Genomic DNA, 21,136 nt, shown 5'->3' with positions numbered 1-21,136 from the left:
GCCCAACAACCCTCTTTTGTGTGGGGGGATCTGAGGCAAGGGAGGGGCCAGGTGGCATGCAGTGTTAGGACTGCGGTCTGCCTGGCCCACACTGTATAGGAGAGACAAGGGGACCCCAGGCAGCTGTCGTCACCTCCGAGAGTCAAGTCATTCAGCCCCGTCCACCCCTCTGCTGCCCTCTCTGCTCAGACAGAGGTCCTTCCTAGGCCTGTGGAGGGCTGGAGATGAGTGAGAAAGATCCAGCTCCCCTACCCTGCAGCTCTGGGTCCTGAGAAGCTCAGGTGATCTTCCTGAGCCTCAGTTTCCCCATCTTTAACAGGGCTGCCATGAAGGCCAAGGTCACCAGGTTCACTCCCCCACCAAGCCAGAACCTTTGGGAGCCCGTGTAGCCCACTTCACAGTTTGATGCATTCTGCCCATTCCTAAGAGAAGGGGCTGTTGGGGGCTGCAAGCCTGGGGGGCATCTCCTGGCCCTGAGAATTGGCCTGGCAGTGGAGGTCTGCCCCAGATTGCCCGACTCTGTGCGAGACACACCCCTCAGGCCCATGAGGCTACTCTGGGTCTGGTTGTGGTATCTCCAGCTGGACTGTCTACTTCTGGGGCCAGAGGGCAGTACAGTCCAAGAATGCACCAGTTGTCCCTGAACCCACGCCCCTTGGCACCCTCACCCCAAGGCCTCAGGGGCCTGAGTGGAGACAGCACATTCCCTCTTCTGTTGTTGAACCGGGAGTGGGGGCACAGAAATCCCAGATCTGCGTGGACTCACACCCGTCAGTCCTAGCCACCACCAGCCTTTGCCTTAATTACTTAATTTGCACTGATTCCCATGCCATTCATATTAAAAAAAAAAAAATTCATATGCGTTGCCTAAAATAACATTGCCTAGAAAACAAACATGTCTGACACTATTTTTATAATTTTTCAAGAAAAAAAAAAGAGAGAATCACATGGTCAGCATTTCCAGCTGTTCCCCCTTCCTTTCCTCCTATTTGCACTGTGTTTGCTGCTAAAGCTGGAGGCGAGGATGCAGGACTTTAAAGGGATAGCATGTCTCTTTATGTGTTAGACGCATGGGTGGGTTATGCCTTTGGCAAGTCCTCCTCCAGTTAACACCCGTCTGCCTCCCTGGGAGACAAGGATGGGAGACTCACTGCCGAACAGGGGCTCAGGGTGGTCAGGACACACATGCTCATATACGGTACCCAGCGTGGTGAAAGGTGAGCACATCCACTTGGCACTGTGGGCCTGTGCACCTCAGAGCTGCCTGCGCTGAGCTCCACCAAGGCTCTCAGCCAGGATGCACAATGGTTTGGGAGGGCACTCAGCCCAGAGGCAGGGCCAGAAGGGCTGGGGCATGAATGCATCTGGGCGACCCTCACAGATGAGGAAAGGATTGGCAATGAACACTCCAGGTCCTCGTCACTCAGGGACCAGAGCAGCAACGATCCCCTCATCTACACTTTTCCTCGGCCTCCCTCCTTCCCACCCTCACGCCTCTCCCCTTCTGCTTCCTGAGACCTCTTCCCAAATGAATCATTTGCACCAAATCCTTGTCTCAGGCTCTGCTTTCTCCGAACGCAGACGAAGACAGCATGTCTGTTTGCGTGCACACACATGAACATTGTGTTTACATGTGCACAGGCCTATATATGTCCATGGGTCTGTGCACACACAGGCATGGGCATTATGTTTACAAGTGGGCAGATAGCGGGCTAATAACGACTCCTCCCCGAAAGATTTCCATGTCCCAACCCCTGGACCTATGAACGTTACTGTTGTAGGTTGAACCGTGTCTCCCAAAACTGTATGCTGAAGGTATAATTAGTTAACGTGAAGCACACCGGAATAGGGTAGCCCATAATCCCATCTGAGTGACGTCCTTATAAGAAGAGGGAAAGAGACACAGAGATGGACAGAGGGAAGATGCCTTGTGACAACAGAGGCAGAGACTGGGGTGAAGCACCTACAAGCCAAGGAATACCAGGAACCACCAGAAGCTGGAAGAGGCAAGGAAGGGTCCTCCCCTAGAGGCTCCGGAGGAAGCAGAGCTCGGCCTTGGCCCTGAGAGAACAACCTGGACAGTTAACAGTAAAGACAACCATAGTGATCACTAACACGTGGGGCTGACCTGGGCCAGGCAGCGCTTTAAGGGTTTACATGGTGCTGATGCTCACAGCAAGCCCGTGAGGTTGGTGCTGTGCTGTCTCCATTTCACAGATGAAAACACAAAGGGGCATGAGTTTAGGCCAATGTCCCCTAGCCCTACAGCTCTCAGTGCTGTGGGAGAATGTAATGAGGGCAACTGGCCCAAGCTGGGTGTTCAGGAAATATCGACAAGAGGGTGCTGCTCTTGCACAGAGGGGAACAGTGAGCAGCAGCAAGTCCAGGGAGAAGGGTGGGGGGACATAGCAACAGCAGAGTCAGGAGGTCAGTGGTCAGCAAGGCCAGGCTGCCCTGAGCCTGTGGGGGATGCTCCTCAGCTGGGCACCCCCATTGAGTGGGCAGGGAAGGTCTAGCCTGTAACCTTTAAAGGTTGATTTCTACTTCGTAGTAAGTGGGAAGGGTTAAGGGACCAATGGCTCCATCCTCCACTGAAGAGAAAAGACAGCTCAAACTACTGTCAGTCATGTAGGGAACTTGTAGGCTCTTAGCCACCACCTGTCTATTGGCTTGTTGTACTGCGGTGGCTTGCATGTTGCTGTGATGCTAGAAGCTATGTCACCAGTATGTCAAATTCTAGCAGGGTCACCCATGGTGGATGGGTTTCAGTGGAGCTTCCAGACTAAGAAAGACTAGGAAGAAAGGCCAGGCGATTGACTTCTGAAAATCAGCCAGTGAAAACCCTATGAATCATAATGGTCTGATCTGCAACTGATCATGGGGAAGGTACAGGACTGGGCAGTTTTTTGTTCCATTGTGCATGCTGTAGCCATGAGTTGGTGGTACCTAACAGCAACGACAGCAACTACAACAACATGGGCTCTTGAGCCTAGATGGCTGGGAGCTATGTGGCCTTCAGGATGGATTTGATCCAACATCTCATGAAGTTATCAAAGGCCCAGTGTCTGGTCCTCTTCAGTGTTGGCATGGCCTCAGGCCAGCACCCCCACCCCCATCATCATAAAGGCCACTGACATCCCCATGTCACACTGCTTAGGAGGACTAGGCTTCCATTTCTTACCAGAAAACCAAAAAAAAAAAAAACCGAACCCGTTGCCGTCGAGTTGATTCCGACTCATAGCAACCCTATAGGACAGAGTAGAACCGCTCCATAAATTTTCAAGGAGTGGCTGGTGGATTTGAACTGCCAATCTTTTGGTTAGCAGCCTGAGCTGTTAACCACTGCACCACCAGGGCCCGGCAAATGCCTTGCCATCTCATTGGCTGAGACATGGGTCACAGGCCCATGGATGAGCCAATCCCTGTAGCCCAGTGGGTGGAATTATGACGATTAGCTCAGACCTGAGCCAGGTGCCCACCAACAATGCTGACGGTGGGGACACATTGGCCTGGACTTGCGGGTGGTCACAGGAGAAGGGGGCATGGGTGTGGGAGGCAACTTCACCCTTCCTGTTTGCCTCTGGGAGGGTCTTGGGCAGAGCACAGGGTACTCCCTTGCCCTTCTTAGGGTTTCCCGGTCCCCTGAGTGCCCACCCACAGAACCAGGCGTGTGAGACATGGAGGACACAAGGAGAGAGACACTGGTAGTGCTTACAGCCAGGACAGCAGAAGTGACAGGTACTTGACACTGTGGCAAGGAGCTTCCTCCTGCAGGACCCACCTCCCCTAGGCGTGTGTGGTGTGTGGGGTGCAGTGGGGGTTTCTGAGACCTTCTAGAGTGGACAAGACAGGGAAGAAGTGATGTTCCTGCTCTGTGGTTTGGCCACGTCTTCAGGAGGGTGATAGCCTGGGTCTGGGTGTGGGTCTGCAGAGTGGCATGCTCTCTGGGGCTGGCTGTAATGTTTCCCTCTGGCTGGGAGACCAGTTTCAGGGCAACCTCAAGACCTGGCTCCTGGGTAAGAGCCAAGAGCCAGGCTTCCTGATGCCTCCCCTGTTGGTGCTTGAGCCTTTGTGTGTGTGTGCATGCACACATATGTGTCCATGTGATCTGCATGTGTGTGTGTGCACACATGCATGTGCCTCTGGTCAGACTGTGCCTGTGTGCACACACATATGGTCAGGTGTGTGTTCTGTGTGGGCACCAGGTCCCGTGTGTGGATGCCCTCATACACACAAGCCCTTGTGGGCAGATGTGTGTGGTTACAGGTCGGTGGACACCTGTGTGTATGTGTGTGCATCTGCATGTGTGTGCCTGCATGTGAACGTGTGTCTGAGTTTATGTGCTTGTGTGTCACATGCATGTGTGTGTATGTGTGTGTGCTCATGTATCTGTGTGCGTGTGTGTGTGTGTGTGTGTGTGTGTGTGCAGGGGAAGACGGGATGAGAGTTTTCCTGGAGACCTGTCCTTGGTACAAGGCCAAGCTGTCTCCATTGTCATGTCAACCAAATATTTCCAGCTTCCACGCCCAAAAGCCTCCGGAACACACGGTATCCTCGCTGGCTTGGGAAATCATGCCAGACTCCCAAACTGCTCGGCAGATCTCAAGCCCCTTTTTTAGCTGCTGAACGAAAAAATAAGCAAACCCAAACCTGCTGATCCCAGGCGGCCCCCTCTTTGGGGGAATTTCATTTCTGGGCTTTGATCTGGTACCAGGACCCGGAGGACTTGTTATTTCTAAACAGAGAGCTGAATGTCTGTGCTCTGGGCCTGAACTTTTCTGGTTTGGGGAAAATATAACTTTCCATGGGAACCCTTTGATGAGCAGCTCTGCAGCCTGTGGTGTTGTCCACACCGGATGAAAAGAACTTTCGTTGTTGGGAGGGTCCGCTCAGCACCCCCGTAAGCGGCCCACCCTTGGGTGTGGTGCGGTGCCGGGAGGGGGCTGTGGCTGACTGTCCCTCACTCCCTGGGGACCTTGCTGCAGGGCCTCCCCCTCTGAACGTGCAGGATGGGTCCCTGCTGGCCTCCTTCTCAGTGGCCTTGTGAGGGTCAGTAAGCTTCCCCCAAATGTGGAAGGACAGAGCATTCCAGACAAACACAACCCAGGCATGGTGCCCTGACGGGACGGGCTAACACAGGCAACCCCATGCTGGGGAGTCTGTGGTCACCTCTCCCGTGGGCCTTCGTTGCAGAGGCAAAGGTCCTCCTCCAGACCTAACACCTCAAACCAGGGCTGGGGGTGTCGAGGATAACAGCAGGCAGCTGCTCACAGGCTGCGAGAAACTGTTGCTATCAAGACAACTCTGACTCATGGTGACCCCATGTGTCAGAGTAGAGCTGTGCTCTACGGGGTTTTCATTGGCTGATTTTCAAAAGTAGAGCACCAGGCCTTTCTTTCCAGTCTGTATTAGTCTGGAAGCGCCACAGAAAACTGGTTCGGCATCATAGCAACACGCAAGCCTCCACCGACAGGTGGGTGGTGGATGAGCATGAGGTGCATCGGCTGGGAATCGAATCTGGTCTCCTTCATAGGAGACGAGAATTCTACCACTGAACAACCACTACCCCCTAAAACCAACTGTCATCAAGTCGATTCCCACTCATGGCGACCCCGCATGTTTCAGGGTAGAACTGTGCTCTGTAGGGTTTTCAATGGCGGATTTTCTGGAAGTAGATAGCCAGATTTTTCTTCCAAGGTGCCTTGGGTGGACTTGAACCATTAACCTTTTGGTTAACAGCTAAGCATTTAACTCTTTGCATCACCCAAGGACTCTGGCAACACGCTGCCTGGTGTTATGGCAGCCTTGGAGAACTAGAGAGAGGCACTTCCTTCTGGAGGATTTGGACCCTCAGGGCATAGCTTGGACAGACTGACAGGGCCTTTGTGCAGAAACACAGGTGCAGCTTCCTCTGGGGATTGTGAGCCTGCCCCAGGGTGCGAGGCCAGGTGGAGGAGCGTGCTCCAGGTTTCAGCTTGGTGCTCTCGTGGTGCAGCCTGCTGCCTTTATCTGTGGTGGCCCTGCCTAGACTCCTGGGGCTAAGGAAGGGTGTGTGGACGGGAGATCCCTCGCCCTCCTGTGTGAAGAAGAGGGTGGAGGCACGGGCCCGCCCCTTTTCCTAGGGAAATGGCCCCTCCAGGTGCAGCGGGTCCTTCGGCCCAGCGGTGACCTCATGCCCAGGAATGGCAGATTTCACACTTGAGACAGCATTTCCCCGGAAAGCAGCCGTACATGCTGGGACAGGCGGCGTCGCTGAAGGTCAAGAGGCCAAGGCCGTCAGTCATCTGCCCCGATAATTAGCTCCTCAGGCAGCCTGGAAAAACCATGCAACCCAATGTTTTCGAGCTCTGTCCACGAGCTCTAGCTGAGCCAGGGAGGGCGCTCTGAAGGCTGGGCTCCCTCCGCCCTCCTCTTACACTATGGAACATCCACAGGGGTGGACACTGAGGGCTGCCCACAACCCCGGGGCACACCCGCACAGCACAACTGGCCTTAGAACGTCTCCAGGAACCCAGCCCAGGTGGGAGCCACAGGTCCTGGAGCCTGGGAGCCACAGGTCTGCGTGTACTCCTTGGCCATGTGGGGTTGGGGCATGCTTAAAAAAGAAATTAAATAACTTAATTAGCACGCCACCTCCTCCCCGCCTCCCCGTCTGTCAGTTTGTCTTACTGTGGTGCCTTGAATGTTGCTATGATGCTGGAAGCTATGCCACCGGTATTTCAAATACCAGCAGGGTCACCCATGGTGGACAGGTTTTAGCAGAGCTTCCAGACTAAGACAAACTTTATGAAGAAAAGCCTGGAGATCTACTTCTGAAAGTTAGCCAGTGAAAACCCTGTGGATCACAACAGAACATTGCCCGACTCACTCGCTTTGGACACAGCATCAGGAGGGATCAATCTCTGGAGAAGGACATCGTGTTTGGTGAAGTAGAGAGTCCGCGAGGATAAGGAGACCCTTGGTGAGATGGACCGGCACAGAGCCGAAATGATGGCCTTGAACGTGCTGGCAATCACGAGGTTGACGAGGACTGGCAGCGTTTCATTCAGTTGTGCATAAGGTCACCATGAGTCAGAGTCGACTAGACGGTAGCTATTTATCTCTCTCTCTCTATAAAATAGTATCGTGTGTATATATATATATGGATGGATGTGGCATAGTGGTTAAGAGCTTGGCTGCTAACCAAAAGGTCAGCAGTTCAAATTCACCAGCTGCTCCTTGGAAACTCTATGTCCCATAGGGTTGCTGTGAATCAGAACCGACTTGACGGCACCTAACAACAACATTATATACATACACATCGTGTAATGAGAAATAGAACAATAAAAGCTATTTCACAGAGAGAATTATCTCTCATTCCCTCCAAAGGCCATGTGACAACATGCAGTAGCCAGTGCTGTGCTAAACGCTCACGTGATAACCCATCAAGGCAAGTGCTATCATCTCATTCTACAGACGATGAAACTGAGTCGGACTCTGGCCACCAGCTGAGGGATTAAAGAGATGGAACAGAAGCTGGGTCAACCGGGGCTCTGAGCTTCATTCCTGCCTCCCCAAAGCTGGACAGGAGCCCACCCAGGATGCTGAGCTCCTCCTGGGTAGTGACATCCCTCACCTTGCTCACGGCTCCCTCTGCCCTCAGGGGCCAGGCCTTGGGGTCAGCAGGATGGTACCTGGTGTTGGTAACCTGTGGTTTGGTCTGTGTTGGCCTGGACCTCCCTTGCTTTGCCCCACTCTGGGCAAAGTGTGAGCCTCACAATCGCCAGCCGACCCAGATTTTTGTTTGTTTTGTTGGGATTGTTCAAGGGGCAGGCTGAGCTTCATCGTCCTTCCCTGCTCCCAGTCTGGTTTCCTCCCCTTCCTTTCACAGGTAGTGATCCCAAGTCAATACCTTGCAGCTCAAGTCCCATATTGGAATGTGCTCATGGGGAGCCCAGGCTGTGATGTCTTCCTGCTCCTATTAGGACTTATTGCCCCTTGTGTCTGCATCTGCCTCTTCCACTGGACTAGTGCCCTTGTGTCTACCTCCCCCACTAGACTAGCACCCTCTTGCCCACCTCTTCTTCAGACAGGCGGGAGAAAGCTGCAGGTGGGGTTGTCCCATCTTGTTACTGTGGAGTGGCCCTGAGGATGAAGCCAGAACTGGGTGGCTGAGTTGAGAGACCCAAAGAAACCAGGTTCGTGAAGACTTTGTTGAGAAGCTGAGAGACCAACCTGGACTCTGCCCACCTGTGGACACTCCTGTCATGAGCACTAACAGAAGCCAGTGTGCAGTGGGTTTACTGCTACCTTCAAACAAAAGCAGTCTACTTCCAAAAATGTCTTTCTTTATATAAGACAGAAGGCATTATGGAGGTCAATTTGCTGGCTCTGAGCCAAGTTGCCTGGATTCAATCCTGGTTCTGACCCTTACTAGCCACAGGGGCTTTGGCCAGTTACATAGCTTCTCTGTGCCTCAATTTCTTCAGCTTTAAAAGAGGGTCAGTGCTGGCGCCCACCTCAGAGTTGTCATGAGATTAAATGAGCTAATTCATGTCGGGAGGGACCAGTCCCTGGAGAAGGACATCATGCTTGGTAAAGTAGTAGAGGGTCAGTAAAAAAAATGAAGACCCTCAACTAGATGGACTGACACAGGGGCTGTAACAATGGGCTTAAGCACAACAACAATTGTGAGGATGGCGCAGGACAGGGCAGTTTCATCCTGCAGTACATAGGCTAGCTATGAGTCGGAACCGACTCGACGGCACCTAACAACAACAACAATCGATGTCAAGGGCTTGGAACAGTGCCTGACATAATATGTGCTCAATTCGTCTTCACCTTTTGTCCTCTTTTCCCACAAGGCTATTCTTCCTTCAGGGGAGGGCATGGACCTGGGCACTGGGTGTCCTTGGACTTGACTGGTCAGTCTCGGAGCCTGGAGAGATTCCAGCCTCCCCAGGGACCCGTTTTAGCACCTCTGTATAGTTCCTGGTGTGACCAGATCCATCTTCCCTTGGCCCTTACAGCAGTGGCCCCTCTACTCAACTGAGTCTCCCTAGAATCCTACAGCCCATTTCCTGTCTCCTTGAGATTCTTGCCACGGCCCCATATTCCCCATGTCTGTTGGGCACATGAGCCACTGTTGGACCTGCTTCCTTTTTGTCTTCTATGGAGATAGAGGAAAATGGCCATCCATCCATCTATTCATCCATCTTCCCTTCCTCCCTCCCATCTATCCATCCTTACTTCCATCCATCCATTCTCTTTCCTTCCTCCCATCCATCCTCCCTTCCTCCCTCCCTCCCTCCCTCCCATCCGTCCGTCCATCCATTCATCCATTTATCCATCCACCCTCTCTCCCTTCCTCGTATCCAACCTTCAGGCAGTCAATCAGTTGATCAAAGCCTCAAGCCCACACCATATGCCAGGAACGATATTAAGCACTGAGCATTTAATGGTGAACCAACAGGCATGGTCCTGCCCTTGCGGTGCCTACGGTCTGGCTGGGGAAGCAGACAATATGCAAGTGAGCAAATAGAGACAGAAGTATGGATTACGATTAATGCCATGGAAAGGGGTTAGGTGCCAAAGGAAGCTAGAGGGGTGGGTATATCCTTCAGAGAGGGTGTTGGGGGCTCCTTTCTGGGGAGGTGATGGCTAAGCCAAGCAGCAAAGAATGCAAAGGAGCAGCCATGTGAAGAGTGAGAGGAACAGCATTTCAGGCAGAGGGAATAGAATGAACTAAGACTCTGAGCAGGAAAGAACTTGGGGTTTTCCATGGATGGAGGAAAGACTGCAGTTCCTGTTCACTTTTATTGTGTAAAAAAGTACTTCAGACTTCACAGCTTAAGACAACAAGGACAATTTTGTTATCTCTTGCAGTCTCCGTCCATCATGAATTCAGGAACTCAGCTGGCGGTTCCGATTGCTGGTCGCAGTCAGACTTGCAGAGACAGCAGCAGTTAGGGGCAGATGGGGCATCTCTCTCTTCCTGTAGTCGCAGGGCTTCTTCACTAGGGCTTTCTGTGTAGGCCAGGCTGGGCTTCCTCACAGCACGGTGGCCTCCACGTAGTCGCACTGCTAATATGGCAGCCGGGGCTGCAAACCACTATCCCAGGAGGACCAGGTAGAAGCTGAGCCGCCTTCTATGACCTAGCCTCAGAAGCCACATAACATCACTCCTGCCAGAGTGATCTGAGGGCAGGGGACGTAGGCCCCACTTTCTTACAGGTCTTTGTGTGTTGGGAGATAAGTGGGGAGCACGGTGGTGAGAGATGAGGCTGTAGACACCAGCAGGGACTCGATTTTGCAGGACTTTATAGACAGGACAAGGCAGAGTGCGGTGAGAATCCATAAAAGGAAAACAAAAGCAAATGAGGAGCGTCAATGCAGTTTTACAAAGATTCATTCTGGTTGCTGTGAGAACGGTGTGTGAAGAGGAGGGTGGAGACACAAGACCAATCAGGACACTATTGCAACTGTCCAAGCAAATGAGAGTAGACAGATACCCTGTGGCTCCTGGTCATTCTCCCCGTTCACACTTACTTCCCTTTAACAACAACAAGAACAGTTGTGTTGAGGCAGTTCTGACTCATGATGACCTCATGTGTGTCAGAGTAAAAGTGTGCTCCACAGGGCTTTCAAAGGCTGATCTTTTGGAAGTAGATTGCCAGGCCTTTCTTCTGAGGTGCCTCTGGGTAGACCTGAAGCTCCAACCTTTCGGTTAGCAGCTGAGCACATTCACCATTTGCAGCCCCTAGTTCCCTCTAACAAAAAAAAAAACCCAGATAAAATCTCACATTCCTAACCAGAACAAGATGGCCACCTCCATGGCGTGCACACCTTCGGAGACATCGGCCTGGCCAATTGGAAATACATGCAGCAAAACAATACCTGAATGCAATCCAACCAAAGGCAAACATCTCATGTAAAGCTCATGACATACAGATAAATAGGAGAATTCCTGAGGTCTGATACATTGGCCAATCAGATAAGATTGCTCCTGAGTTACTGTATGTTGGGAAATGACCTAATAACATTACAGCTTGTTACTGATTAATTTTGTTTGATGTGGGAGGCTGCATGGATTTTTAATAAGGGCTACTTGTAATTGCAGACCAACAGAACCTTCCAGAATCATGGAGATCATCTCAGTGAATTTAAAAAAACACATACGTGGCCAGCAGGCCCGGCATTCTATGCTGGTAATTAGACCTGAGCTGCTGTGTAAGGAAATCCTGGGGGCTCTTGTTAACTAATAACATGGAATTAGGGAGCTATTAGGGCCTGCTTGTGGGGCCTGGCTGTTTTCTCCATAAATCTCCAGCCTGCCCATTTTCTCACCTCCCACCAAGAGGAGGAGATATTAGCCTGTATATCCATAGGCACTGAAGAGAGGATACAGAGAAAACTCCAAAGTCTCCAAAGCTAGGGGAGACCCAGTGGCCCTTGCCATCTGTGATTTTGCCCTTTCCTTTGTAAGGACGCCATGATATCAGCCACCCTAGCCATATCGGGGTGGTGGGTGCTGAGCATGGGGGCAGTAGTTACAACAGCTGTTTCCACAGCTTCACGTGGGCTGAGCGCAAGCCTCTGTCTTAATTGCCCTGTGAGCAAGCCTTGTTTCTGAGAAGTGGCCGTTCTGGAAGTCTTTGGGGTCTTGCCACAAGAGTCAGCCAGCTGGCAGGCAGGGCAGGGGCTAGCTGGACAGGAGGAGCAGGGCATCAGACAGATGAACACTCAATGGTTGGAGCATCTAGGAAAATGGGTGCAAAATGGAAACCGCTGGAGCTGCAGACAAGGAGGTGTGTATCAGTTGGGAAGTGTTGGGCTGCAAGTAACAGAAAAGCTAAACCAAGACAAGAAAAGCTTAACTAAGACAGGGATTCACTGGCTCACGGCACTGGAAGTCCCTGAGGCAGGGCAGGTTTCAGAGTTGGCTTGACCCAGTAGCTCAACGATGCTGTCAAGGACTCAATTTCTTCCCACCTGTGTCTTCTGCGGAGTCGGCCTCATTCCAAAGCCAACTCTCCCTCATGCTCACAAAATGGCTACTGTACTTCCAGCCTTCACATACAAACACTGCCCCAGATGGGCTTGCAAATGCAGCTGCCCCTGCTCTGTCAGGCATCTCCCACCTGACAGTGCTCCCACACATGAGTTCGCCCCCAACAGGTACACACACCTGAGGCTGGTGTGGTCACTGCACTTATAACCCTGCACCCCCCACCCTGCTTACACAGACACCACTTCACTGGGCAGCAGAGGCCGGTCCTTCCGGATAACTCCCGGTAACTCATTCTTACTATGGTTTTAGTGGTTGATGGTATTATAACTGGGAGTTTCTCAAACATTTCTGTAAAATCAGGATACTAAATGCATGCCCCCCACCAGGATCTGGGGGCACAACCCAAACAGCCCACCCAGGTTCAAAATGTCTTCCACATTCTCGTTTGTGAAACGGGATCTTGTACAAATTTTTCATCAGTGCCAGAGGCCACCTGTGCTTCTTATAGTACAAAACAACGTTTTCCACTGACTGATAGGGACCCGGCAGGGAGAAAGGACAGGTTCACCTGCGGTTTTTCAACTCCATGACTCCAAGGGTGCCCTGGGGGTAGTGGTGTCCCAGTTTGAGAAGCACGTGCTGCTAGGTTCTCTCTCTGGGGTTCCCAGGATTCCTCCCTGCCCTACCCCTCCTGGCCTGGGGTCTGTGGGTGAGACGCCTGCACAGCCAGACTGGGAATGAATCTGGAGACCCCTCTGATCTTCACATTTAGCTCAGAGACCCTAAAAGGGTGTTTGGGGGATGGACAGGATGAGGGGGACATGTGGGCAAACCTGGGAGCCAGACACCTGGCTCTCAATCCTGTGCAATTGTGCCTCAGGTTTCAGTGTCCTCCTGAATCCCAGGGGACAGCTGCCCTAGGTTCACAGCCTCCAGGGTCACAGTATGTGTGTGGGGGGGGATCACAGTGGGGGTGGAGGGGAGGGGCCCAAGGAGGAGAGCAGAACTCAGTGGGGTGTTTGGGGGTGACAGGAAGTGTGAATCTCCATCAGGATAAGCCCACAAAGGGTGGGCTCGGTTTCTCTGCTGTGCCCCCAAACATTCAGTGATATGTCGGCATCTAATTCCCAGGTCACCTCCTCTGAAAGGGGCTGTGACATTAAGGTTAGATAAAAGAGTGTCAGGTGCTCAGCCTCCCCATGACCCCTCCAGGGCCCAGCTACCTTATCCATCAACTTGTGCTTTCAGGAGGCTAGTGTGGAAGGCTCTGGACTAAAGCCGGGGCTCCTCTCAGTCTGCAGGGCTGGGGGTGGGGCCTGAGTTACAAGTCGGGGGCCGGAATGGACCCTGGGCGAAGGGGGGACGAAGGGAGGGGCCTGGGCATGGCGGGGCAAGGTCAGGGCAAGGGTGGGTCTTGGGCCGTGGGGCGGGGCCTGGGCTGTCTGGGGCGGGGCCTGTGTGGCTCAGTCCCCGCGGTCGGTGCATCCTGAATTTCGGGGGTCCGCAGACTATATATTCCCGGGGCTCTGCTGCCACCTGGTGGCGGTACGCGGCCGTGAGCCCTGCCGGACTCCGCCCAGGCGGAGCGGGGGCGTCAGCTTTAGCGCATCCTGAGGCCGCCACAGGGGTCGGTGGGGAGACGCTGGAGGTGAAGGGGAGCCGATCCGTCCGGAAAGCCCTGCGAGGCTCCGGCTTCCGCTCTGAAAGGCGGTGGGAAGAGGGAGCGGCTGCACTTTGAGCGCCAGGAAGGGCTTGTGCGTCCTGAGCCCACTCCCCTCCTTTAAGGTGAGGAAACTGAGGCTGGGGCGGTGGCAGCATTTCCATTCGCCGTCCTCTCGTGCAGTGGACTCCTTCAAGGATGAGTGTGCGCCACTAACTGTTCCAGGGACGGGGAGTTCACAGCTAACAACTGTGGGTGGGGCCAATGTTCTTATAGAGCAGATGCGTGAAAAAGCCAACAAGCGCAAAAACTTAATCAGTGCATCCTAACATCATAAAGCATAATACAGCAGATCTCCCATAGCCCTAAGTGGGATTAAAAACAAAGCGAAAGCGAAATCGAAATCGGAGGGCAGTTGCTGCGACGCTGCTGGTTTAGGCTGGGTAGCCCAGGGAGGCTTCCTGGAGGGTGCAGCATTTGAGCGGAGCTGGGCATGAGGATGAGGGGCCAGTCAGCTGGCATCTGGCCCAGGACTGCTCTAAGTGGGGGAGGGAACAGCTGGTATGAAGGCTTTAGGGTGTGGCTGGGACCAAGTGAAGATGGTGAGCAAGGTGATAAAGAGGGAGGAAAAGCTGGGGGTGGGTAGAGAGAAGGACCTCAAGCTCAGGGGAGACCAGGGTAGGGCCTAAGGACTTTATTCTAAGTGGCAGGAGAAACCACGGGCAGGTGGGGGCAGAGAAGGGGCGTGGCTCAATACCATGCTGTGATTTCAAAAGTCTCCCTTTGGCTACAGGTTGAACAGCTGGGATCCAATTTCTGTAACAGGGAAACTGCACAGAACCATAGGATTGTATCTGACCTGCATTTTATTGTTGTTTAAGCCACTGAGTATTGGGGTGGTTTGTTTCTCAGCATTATCATGACAAGAGCTGACTGATACAAATGGAGAAGAAATAGGGGATTTTCACCTCTTCATTTCCCCTCCCGACTACATGGTGTGTTGTTCAAAGGGGCAGTTGCACATTGTTCTTTTCAGTGGTTTGCTCCTGGTTGAGACTGGCCTGGGGCAGGTTTAGGAGGGTCAATAGATAGAATATCTGAGACCCGAATGTTTGAGTCCACCAATGTCCGAAATGCAACTCAGGTGTAATGAAGCCTGTACAGAGGTGAATTCAGGATTTTCTCATTTGAGTGGGCTTCTTTGGGCAAATAATCCTTGGTTTCTAACTAGTTACAGTTTTTGAAGTTACTGAGGCTCCTTGGTTTCATCTTGGTGCAAATGGTTGAAGGGTGAGCTCTTGGTGTTTGACTTCTCTCTTCCCCCTCTCTAGTGAGATGTTTCTGCTTTCTCCACGTGAGTAAATCTTACCTGAAATCCAAGTCCCAGATCAAAGGCTTTGTTGTTTCCTACTCTGTGTCATCAGGCAACTTCCAGGATTGATGAAAGTCACAAAAGCCCAGATTCAAAAGCAGGTTAAATAAGATGGATCCTCACACAGACACTTTGTAACAAGATAGCAGACAATTAAGACAGAGACGATTTTTTAAAAACAGCTAGAGACTTTCACTTCTGGACAACATGGAGTAACAGAGACCAGATTTAGCCCCTGCCTGCCTGAAATAACCAAAAAACAGACAGACTATATAAAACAAGCTTTCAAGAAACGTGACAAAGCACAATAATCCCTGAAAGATGGGAAAATAAGCCACTGAACACTACAGCAAGGTGGGGGCTGGAGACCAGCTGCATGTTTTCAAATGGTGTTCAGCTCCACCACCCTGTGGGTCTGTATATAACACTTTTTTTTTTTTTAATTCTAAAAGTATAACGCATTACATATGGAGGAACAAAGATAAGCATGATAGCTGATTTATCATCATAAACAATGCAAGTGGGAAGACAATGGAACAACATCTTTAAAGTACTGAAGAGGGGGGAACACCTGTCAATTTAGAATTCTGTATCCAGTAAAATGATCTTTCCAAGATAAAAACGAAACACAAAAGCTGAAAGAATTGACCACCACAAGAAATGGTAAAAAAAAAAAAAAAAAAAAGTCCTTCATGCAGAAGGAAAAGGATAACAGATAGAAATATGAATCTACTCACAGGAAATAAAGAGCCCAAGAAATGGTAAATAGATAAGATTTCTTATTATTTAAATCTCATCAAAAGATACTCTAAACAAAAATAATAGTACTATATAGTGGATCATAACATATGCAAAAGTAAAATGTATGGCAACAAAAACACAAAGGTCGGGAGGGAATAAATTGCAGTCTGCTATTGTTAAATTATTACGCTGAAAGAGAAGGGGCGTAATATCACTTGGAAGTAGATTGTGATAAGATAAAGGTACATACAATCAACTCTAAAGTAATCCCTAAAATAACAAAGAATTATAGCTAATGAGCCAACAAAGGCAATAAAACAGAATCATAAAAAAATACTCAATTCAAAAGAAGGAAGAAAAGTAGGAAAAGGGGATGAAGGACAGAGGGAACAGATAGGGAACAAATAGCAAGAAAACAGACTCAGACCTAACTAAATCAATGAGCATATTAAATGTTAATTGTGTTCCCCCAAAATATGTACTGTAAATCCTAACTCCTGTATCTGTGGTTATAACCCCACTTGGGAATGGGTTTTCTTATGTTAATAAGACAGGATTAGTGTAGGGTGTGTCTTAAATTAATCTCTTTTGAGATATGAGATCAAATAAGCAAGCGAGAGAAGGAGGTTGGGGGAGTGGTGAGCGATAAATGCCAAGCCACATGGAGATCTCCAAGGAACTGGGATACAGGGAGCTGAAGAGAGAAGGATCTTCCCCCAGAACCGACAGAGAGAGGAAAGCCTTCCCCTAGGACCAGCGCCCTGAATTTAGACTTCTAGCCTCCTAAACTGTGAGAAAATAAATTTCTGTTTATTAAAGCCATCCACTTGTGGTATTTCTGTTATAGCAGCACTAGGTAACTAAGACAGTTAGTAGTCTAAATACCCCAATTAAAAGGCAGAGACTGTCAGAGTAGATTAAAAAAAAAAAAAAGGCAAGATCCGATATATGCTGCCTAGAAGAAGTGTGAAAAAAAAAACAGACTTTAAATATAAAGAAACAAATGGATTAAAACTAAAAGAATGGGGAAAGACACACCATGCTCACACTAATCAAGAGAAAGCTAGAGTGGCTATGGTAATGTCAGAAAAAGTAGGTTTCAGAGTAAAGACTATTGCCAAGGTAAAGAAGGTTACTTCATAATGGTAAATGAGCCAATTGGTCAAGAATACTTAATCTTAAATGATTATGCACCTCATAACAAGCCTTGACAATACACGAAGTGAACACTGATAGAACGGTAAGAAGACATAAAGAAACGTGCACTTATAGCTGGAGATTTCATTATCTCTCTTTCAATAATACAGCAAGTAGACAGAAAATCAATAAACATATAGAAGAGGTGAACCACACTGTTGACTAACTTGACTTTGTTGACATTTATACAATGATCCACCCAATAACAGCAGAATGCACGCTTTTTCAGGTGCATATTTATGACGCATTGAGGAAGGAAATGTGTTAGCCACTGTAATGGTTAAGGTTGTGTGTCGACTTGGCTGGGCCATGATTCCAAGTGGTTTGGCAGTTATGATGTAGTTTGGCAGTCGTATAATGACATAATCACCTCCGTGATGAGATCTGGTATAATGTGATCACCTCCATGATGGGATCTGCTGTAAGGAGCCAGTCAGTTGAAAGGGAGTTTCCTTGGGGCTCTGGCCTGCATCCAATACTTTCTGGCAGGGCTCGCTGGCTTTTGCTTGCTCTGGATCCTGCAACTGGCTCCTGCTTGTCTGACCTCCGGTTCTTGGGACTTGAGCTAACAGCGTACCTGCTGGTCTTGGGATTTGACAGCCTCCACGGTCTGGATCTTGGGTTCGCCAGCCACTGCAGCTACCTGAGTCAGGAGAAGACTTCGGCCTGACCCATGGATTTGGGACTTGCCAGCCTCTACAACCACCTGAGCCATTTCCTTGATATATATTGTCATGGATTGAATTGGGTCTCTCAAAAATATCTGTCAACTTGGCTATATCATGATTCCCTTGTATGATCGTATGATTGTCTACCATTTTATCTTCTGATGTGATTTCCCTATATGTTGTAAATACTGTCACAGTGATGTAATAAAATGGATTAGTGGCAATTATACTGAAGAGGTCTACAAGATTAGGTAGTGTCTTAAGCCAATCTATTGGGAGATATAAAAGAGAGAAGTGAACAGAGAGACATGGGGACCTCATACCACCAAGAAAGCAGCCCCAGGAGTGGAGTGCGTCCTTTGGACCTGAGGTTCCTGCACTGAGATGCTCCCAGACCAAGAGAAGACTTATGACAAGGACCTTCCTCCAGAGCCGACAGAGAGAGAAAGCCTTCCCTTGGAGCTGATGCCCTGAATTTGGACTTGTAGCCTACTCGACTGTGAGAGAATAAACTTCTCTTTGTTAAAGTTGTCCACTTGTGGTATTTCTGTTATAGCAGTACTAGATGGCTACCAAAACCAAAAACCAAACCCAAGTGCCATGGAGTTGATTCCAACTCATAGTGACCCTATTGGACAGAGTAGAACTGCCCCGTAGAGTTTCCAAGGAGAGCCTGGATCTAGACGGCTAAGACATATGTATATAAATATTTCTCTCTTTCTCCCTATCTATCTATCTATATAGACTCTTCACTGGTTTTGCTTCTCTAGAGAACCCAGCCTATGACAAGCATGATAGTCCCCCTTTTTTTTTTTGGTCATGAGATATAATCCATAGTATCCATGTTATATTTCCTTTATCCTCAGTGGTTTTGGCTCTTTTCTTGGCAGCATGACCCAAACTTAATTCCTGGGGAGTCTGAATCCTTGGTGATCTTATAGCATGGGTTTACACTTTTACCTTTGAACACGGCAGTATCGAGAAGGCCCGGGGGGAACTTTGGCTTCATCTGTGTTCCTCGGAGCTCAGCTGGGTGGCAACTATACTTCCCTTCATCAACAGGGCCCACAGTCAATATCTTTTCTGCTGTCTGCATTTTCATCCGGTAGCGTAGCCATCTGGATGCCTAAACTTTCAACTCCACGGACCACTGTTCTGTACCCTGGTAGCAGAATTTCTCCTTGGGGACTGCATTAGATAGGATATATGCCAGAGACATCCAGAGTTACAGTGGCTTAAACTAGATAGACGTTTATTTTTATCACACATAAAAGGCCAGGAAGACGCTCCAGGGCTAACACGCAGCTTTCAAATCACCATACTCCTTCTGTCTGGTTGGTCTGCCATCCCCAACAAATGGTTCCCATCTCATGATCCAAGACAGATGCTCCAGTTTCTTCAGTGAGGTCAGCATAAAGGCGAGAAGGGGGCAGGGGAAGGCATGTCCCTTCCACTTTAGAACAGGACCTGGTAGTTGTACACACAACATCTGCTCAGTTCCTTTTAGCCAGAACGGAGTCAAAGATCCCCCAAGTTCAGAGAAATCTCTCTCTCTAGTTCAGTGGTACGCCTCTGAGAGCTTTCCTGCTCCTTGGTTAGATTTCAGTTACAACCTGAATGTGCTCCTTTTTCTAGCAGCTTCTTTGAGAGCCATTGGTTCCTGATACTTTTCCTTTCTCCTTTTAGGTTGGTCTAGCATGGCCTTATAGACTCTGGGTGCCTCGGAAGAAAACCCTGCTAATCTGCTTCTGGAAAAGCCGTCTTTGAAAACCCTGTGAATCACAGTCCTACTCTGACACTCGTAAGGTTGCCATAAGTCGGAATTGACTTGCAGGAACAACTGGGCAGCGTGGCCTCAGCATCTCATTTTCCCCTTCGGTTCTGCCAAGGCTGGCTTTAGGCCTTGACACCCTCTGAAGCAAAGCCTATGCCTCTTCTCCAGCCTCATTCAGCTCTTCTTCCTTTAGCTTTTCAGTCCCTCTTGGCAACTATCCTGATAGTTGTTTGGTGCCGTCGATTCCGACTCATAGCGACCCTATGTGACAGAGTAGAACTGTCCCATTAGGGTTTCCTAGGCTGTAATCTTTACAGGAACAGATGGCCAGATCTTTTCTCCCAAGGAGCTGTTGAGTGGGTTTGAACTGCAAACCTTTCAGTTAGCATCCAAGAGCTTAACCCGTGCGTCACCAAGGGTCCTAGCTGCCAAGTGTTCCAGGCACAGACCTTTGCTGTTTTTAAACTTTTACAATGAAGTATGGTAATGCACATTCTTAAAAGTGCACACTTCTAAGTGGACGAATTTTCACAAACCTGAAGTCACCTGCATAATCAGAACTTAGATCATGAAAGAGAACAGGACCAGTGTCCTGGAAGTCCCCCCTCACACCCTTCTTCAGCATGACACCCCAAGTCCAGCTACCGTCTTGATTTCCAACAGCCCGGAATAAACTGGCTTGTAAATATGTATAACAGTACATTTGCCATTCCAGCCATTTTTTCCGGTCCAATTCAGTGACACCAATTACATTCACCACGTTGTGCGAACATCACCACAATCCTTTTCCAAATTTTTGCATCACCCTTAACAGAAACGTTGTACCACTTAGGAGTTTTTTTTTTTTTTACATTGTACTTTCTGTTTATTGATTAAATTTTTCAACTTGCACATTTAACATGCAGCGCACCTTCCGTATTGAAATATTTCCAATATTGTACCTTAGAATTAACGTTTTCTGCTAGTTATCACAATAGGCATTATCTGAGAATATAGAAGTACTTTTTTCACTTAATGATGCAACATACCAATGTTGACAGTATATGTTCACATATAGCTTTATTTTCTCATTGACAATCAAAAGATGGGTGAATCCAAAGAACTGCTGTAATCACTATACGGAGCATACCGTGTTGGTATGTCCATAGTTTATTCCAACCCATTTCTTCTTTTGTAGTCTAGAACATCTTCGTTGTGTTGTTTGAGGAGATAGACCCACAGGAAGGCTGTGGTGCCCAAGGTCAGTCCAATTTTCAGCCAGTCAAGCTTGTTATTCGATGGCTCTCGAACACAGAACTTTGGCCGAGCTGAAAGGCTGCTCCGGAGCTGGGCTAAGGCCAGCAGCTGGGAGAAGGGACACAGCAACGCCCCCATCCCTGCCCCCCTGGCTGAGCACCCCCAGCCTTAAGAGTATTTTTATTGTTTAGTCACGTACACACACCACTAGGCACTATCTCACTGAGAGATAAAAGTTCTGTATCCACAGCCCTTTGTGAACGTGAGGTCTGAGCCCCTAAATCCTGATGCCTGAGGCCCTGGGTTCAGATTCTGGCATAGGACGACAGAATGAACACGGGTGGCTCTGGGGAGGGTCCTAGCATTGTTTGGAGGTCCCTGTCTGAGGCTGGGAACTCAGGCAACCAGAAAGGGCAGAGGTCCTGGATGGAGGGACAGAGACCTGGGGAGGCACGGGGCATGGGGAACCCAGGCTGCAAGGGGAGGTGTTGGCCAAGGA

The 21,136-nt window shown here is 49.7% G+C and overlaps 1 protein-coding gene across 1 annotated transcript; it reads right to left on the bottom strand.

Annotated features, from left to right (window-relative positions):
- Window positions 1-20,550: 20,550 nt before the first annotated feature.
- LOC126087535 (NADH dehydrogenase [ubiquinone] 1 subunit C1, mitochondrial-like) lies at window positions 20,551-20,775 on the bottom strand. Its single transcript, XM_049905061.1, has one exon. It carries the CDS (start codon window positions 20,773-20,775, stop codon window positions 20,551-20,553), a length of 225 nt encoding a protein of 74 aa, XP_049761018.1.
- Between the last annotated feature and the right edge of the window lie 361 nt (window positions 20,776-21,136).

Source organism: Elephas maximus, chromosome 12 (genome assembly GCF_024166365.1).
Source record: "Elephas maximus indicus isolate mEleMax1 chromosome 12, mEleMax1 primary haplotype, whole genome shotgun sequence".
Lineage (NCBI taxonomy): Eukaryota > Metazoa > Chordata > Mammalia > Proboscidea > Elephantidae > Elephas > Elephas maximus.
Note: the sequence above shows the minus strand (reverse complement) of the source record. Positions and strands in the feature narration are given on the sequence as shown.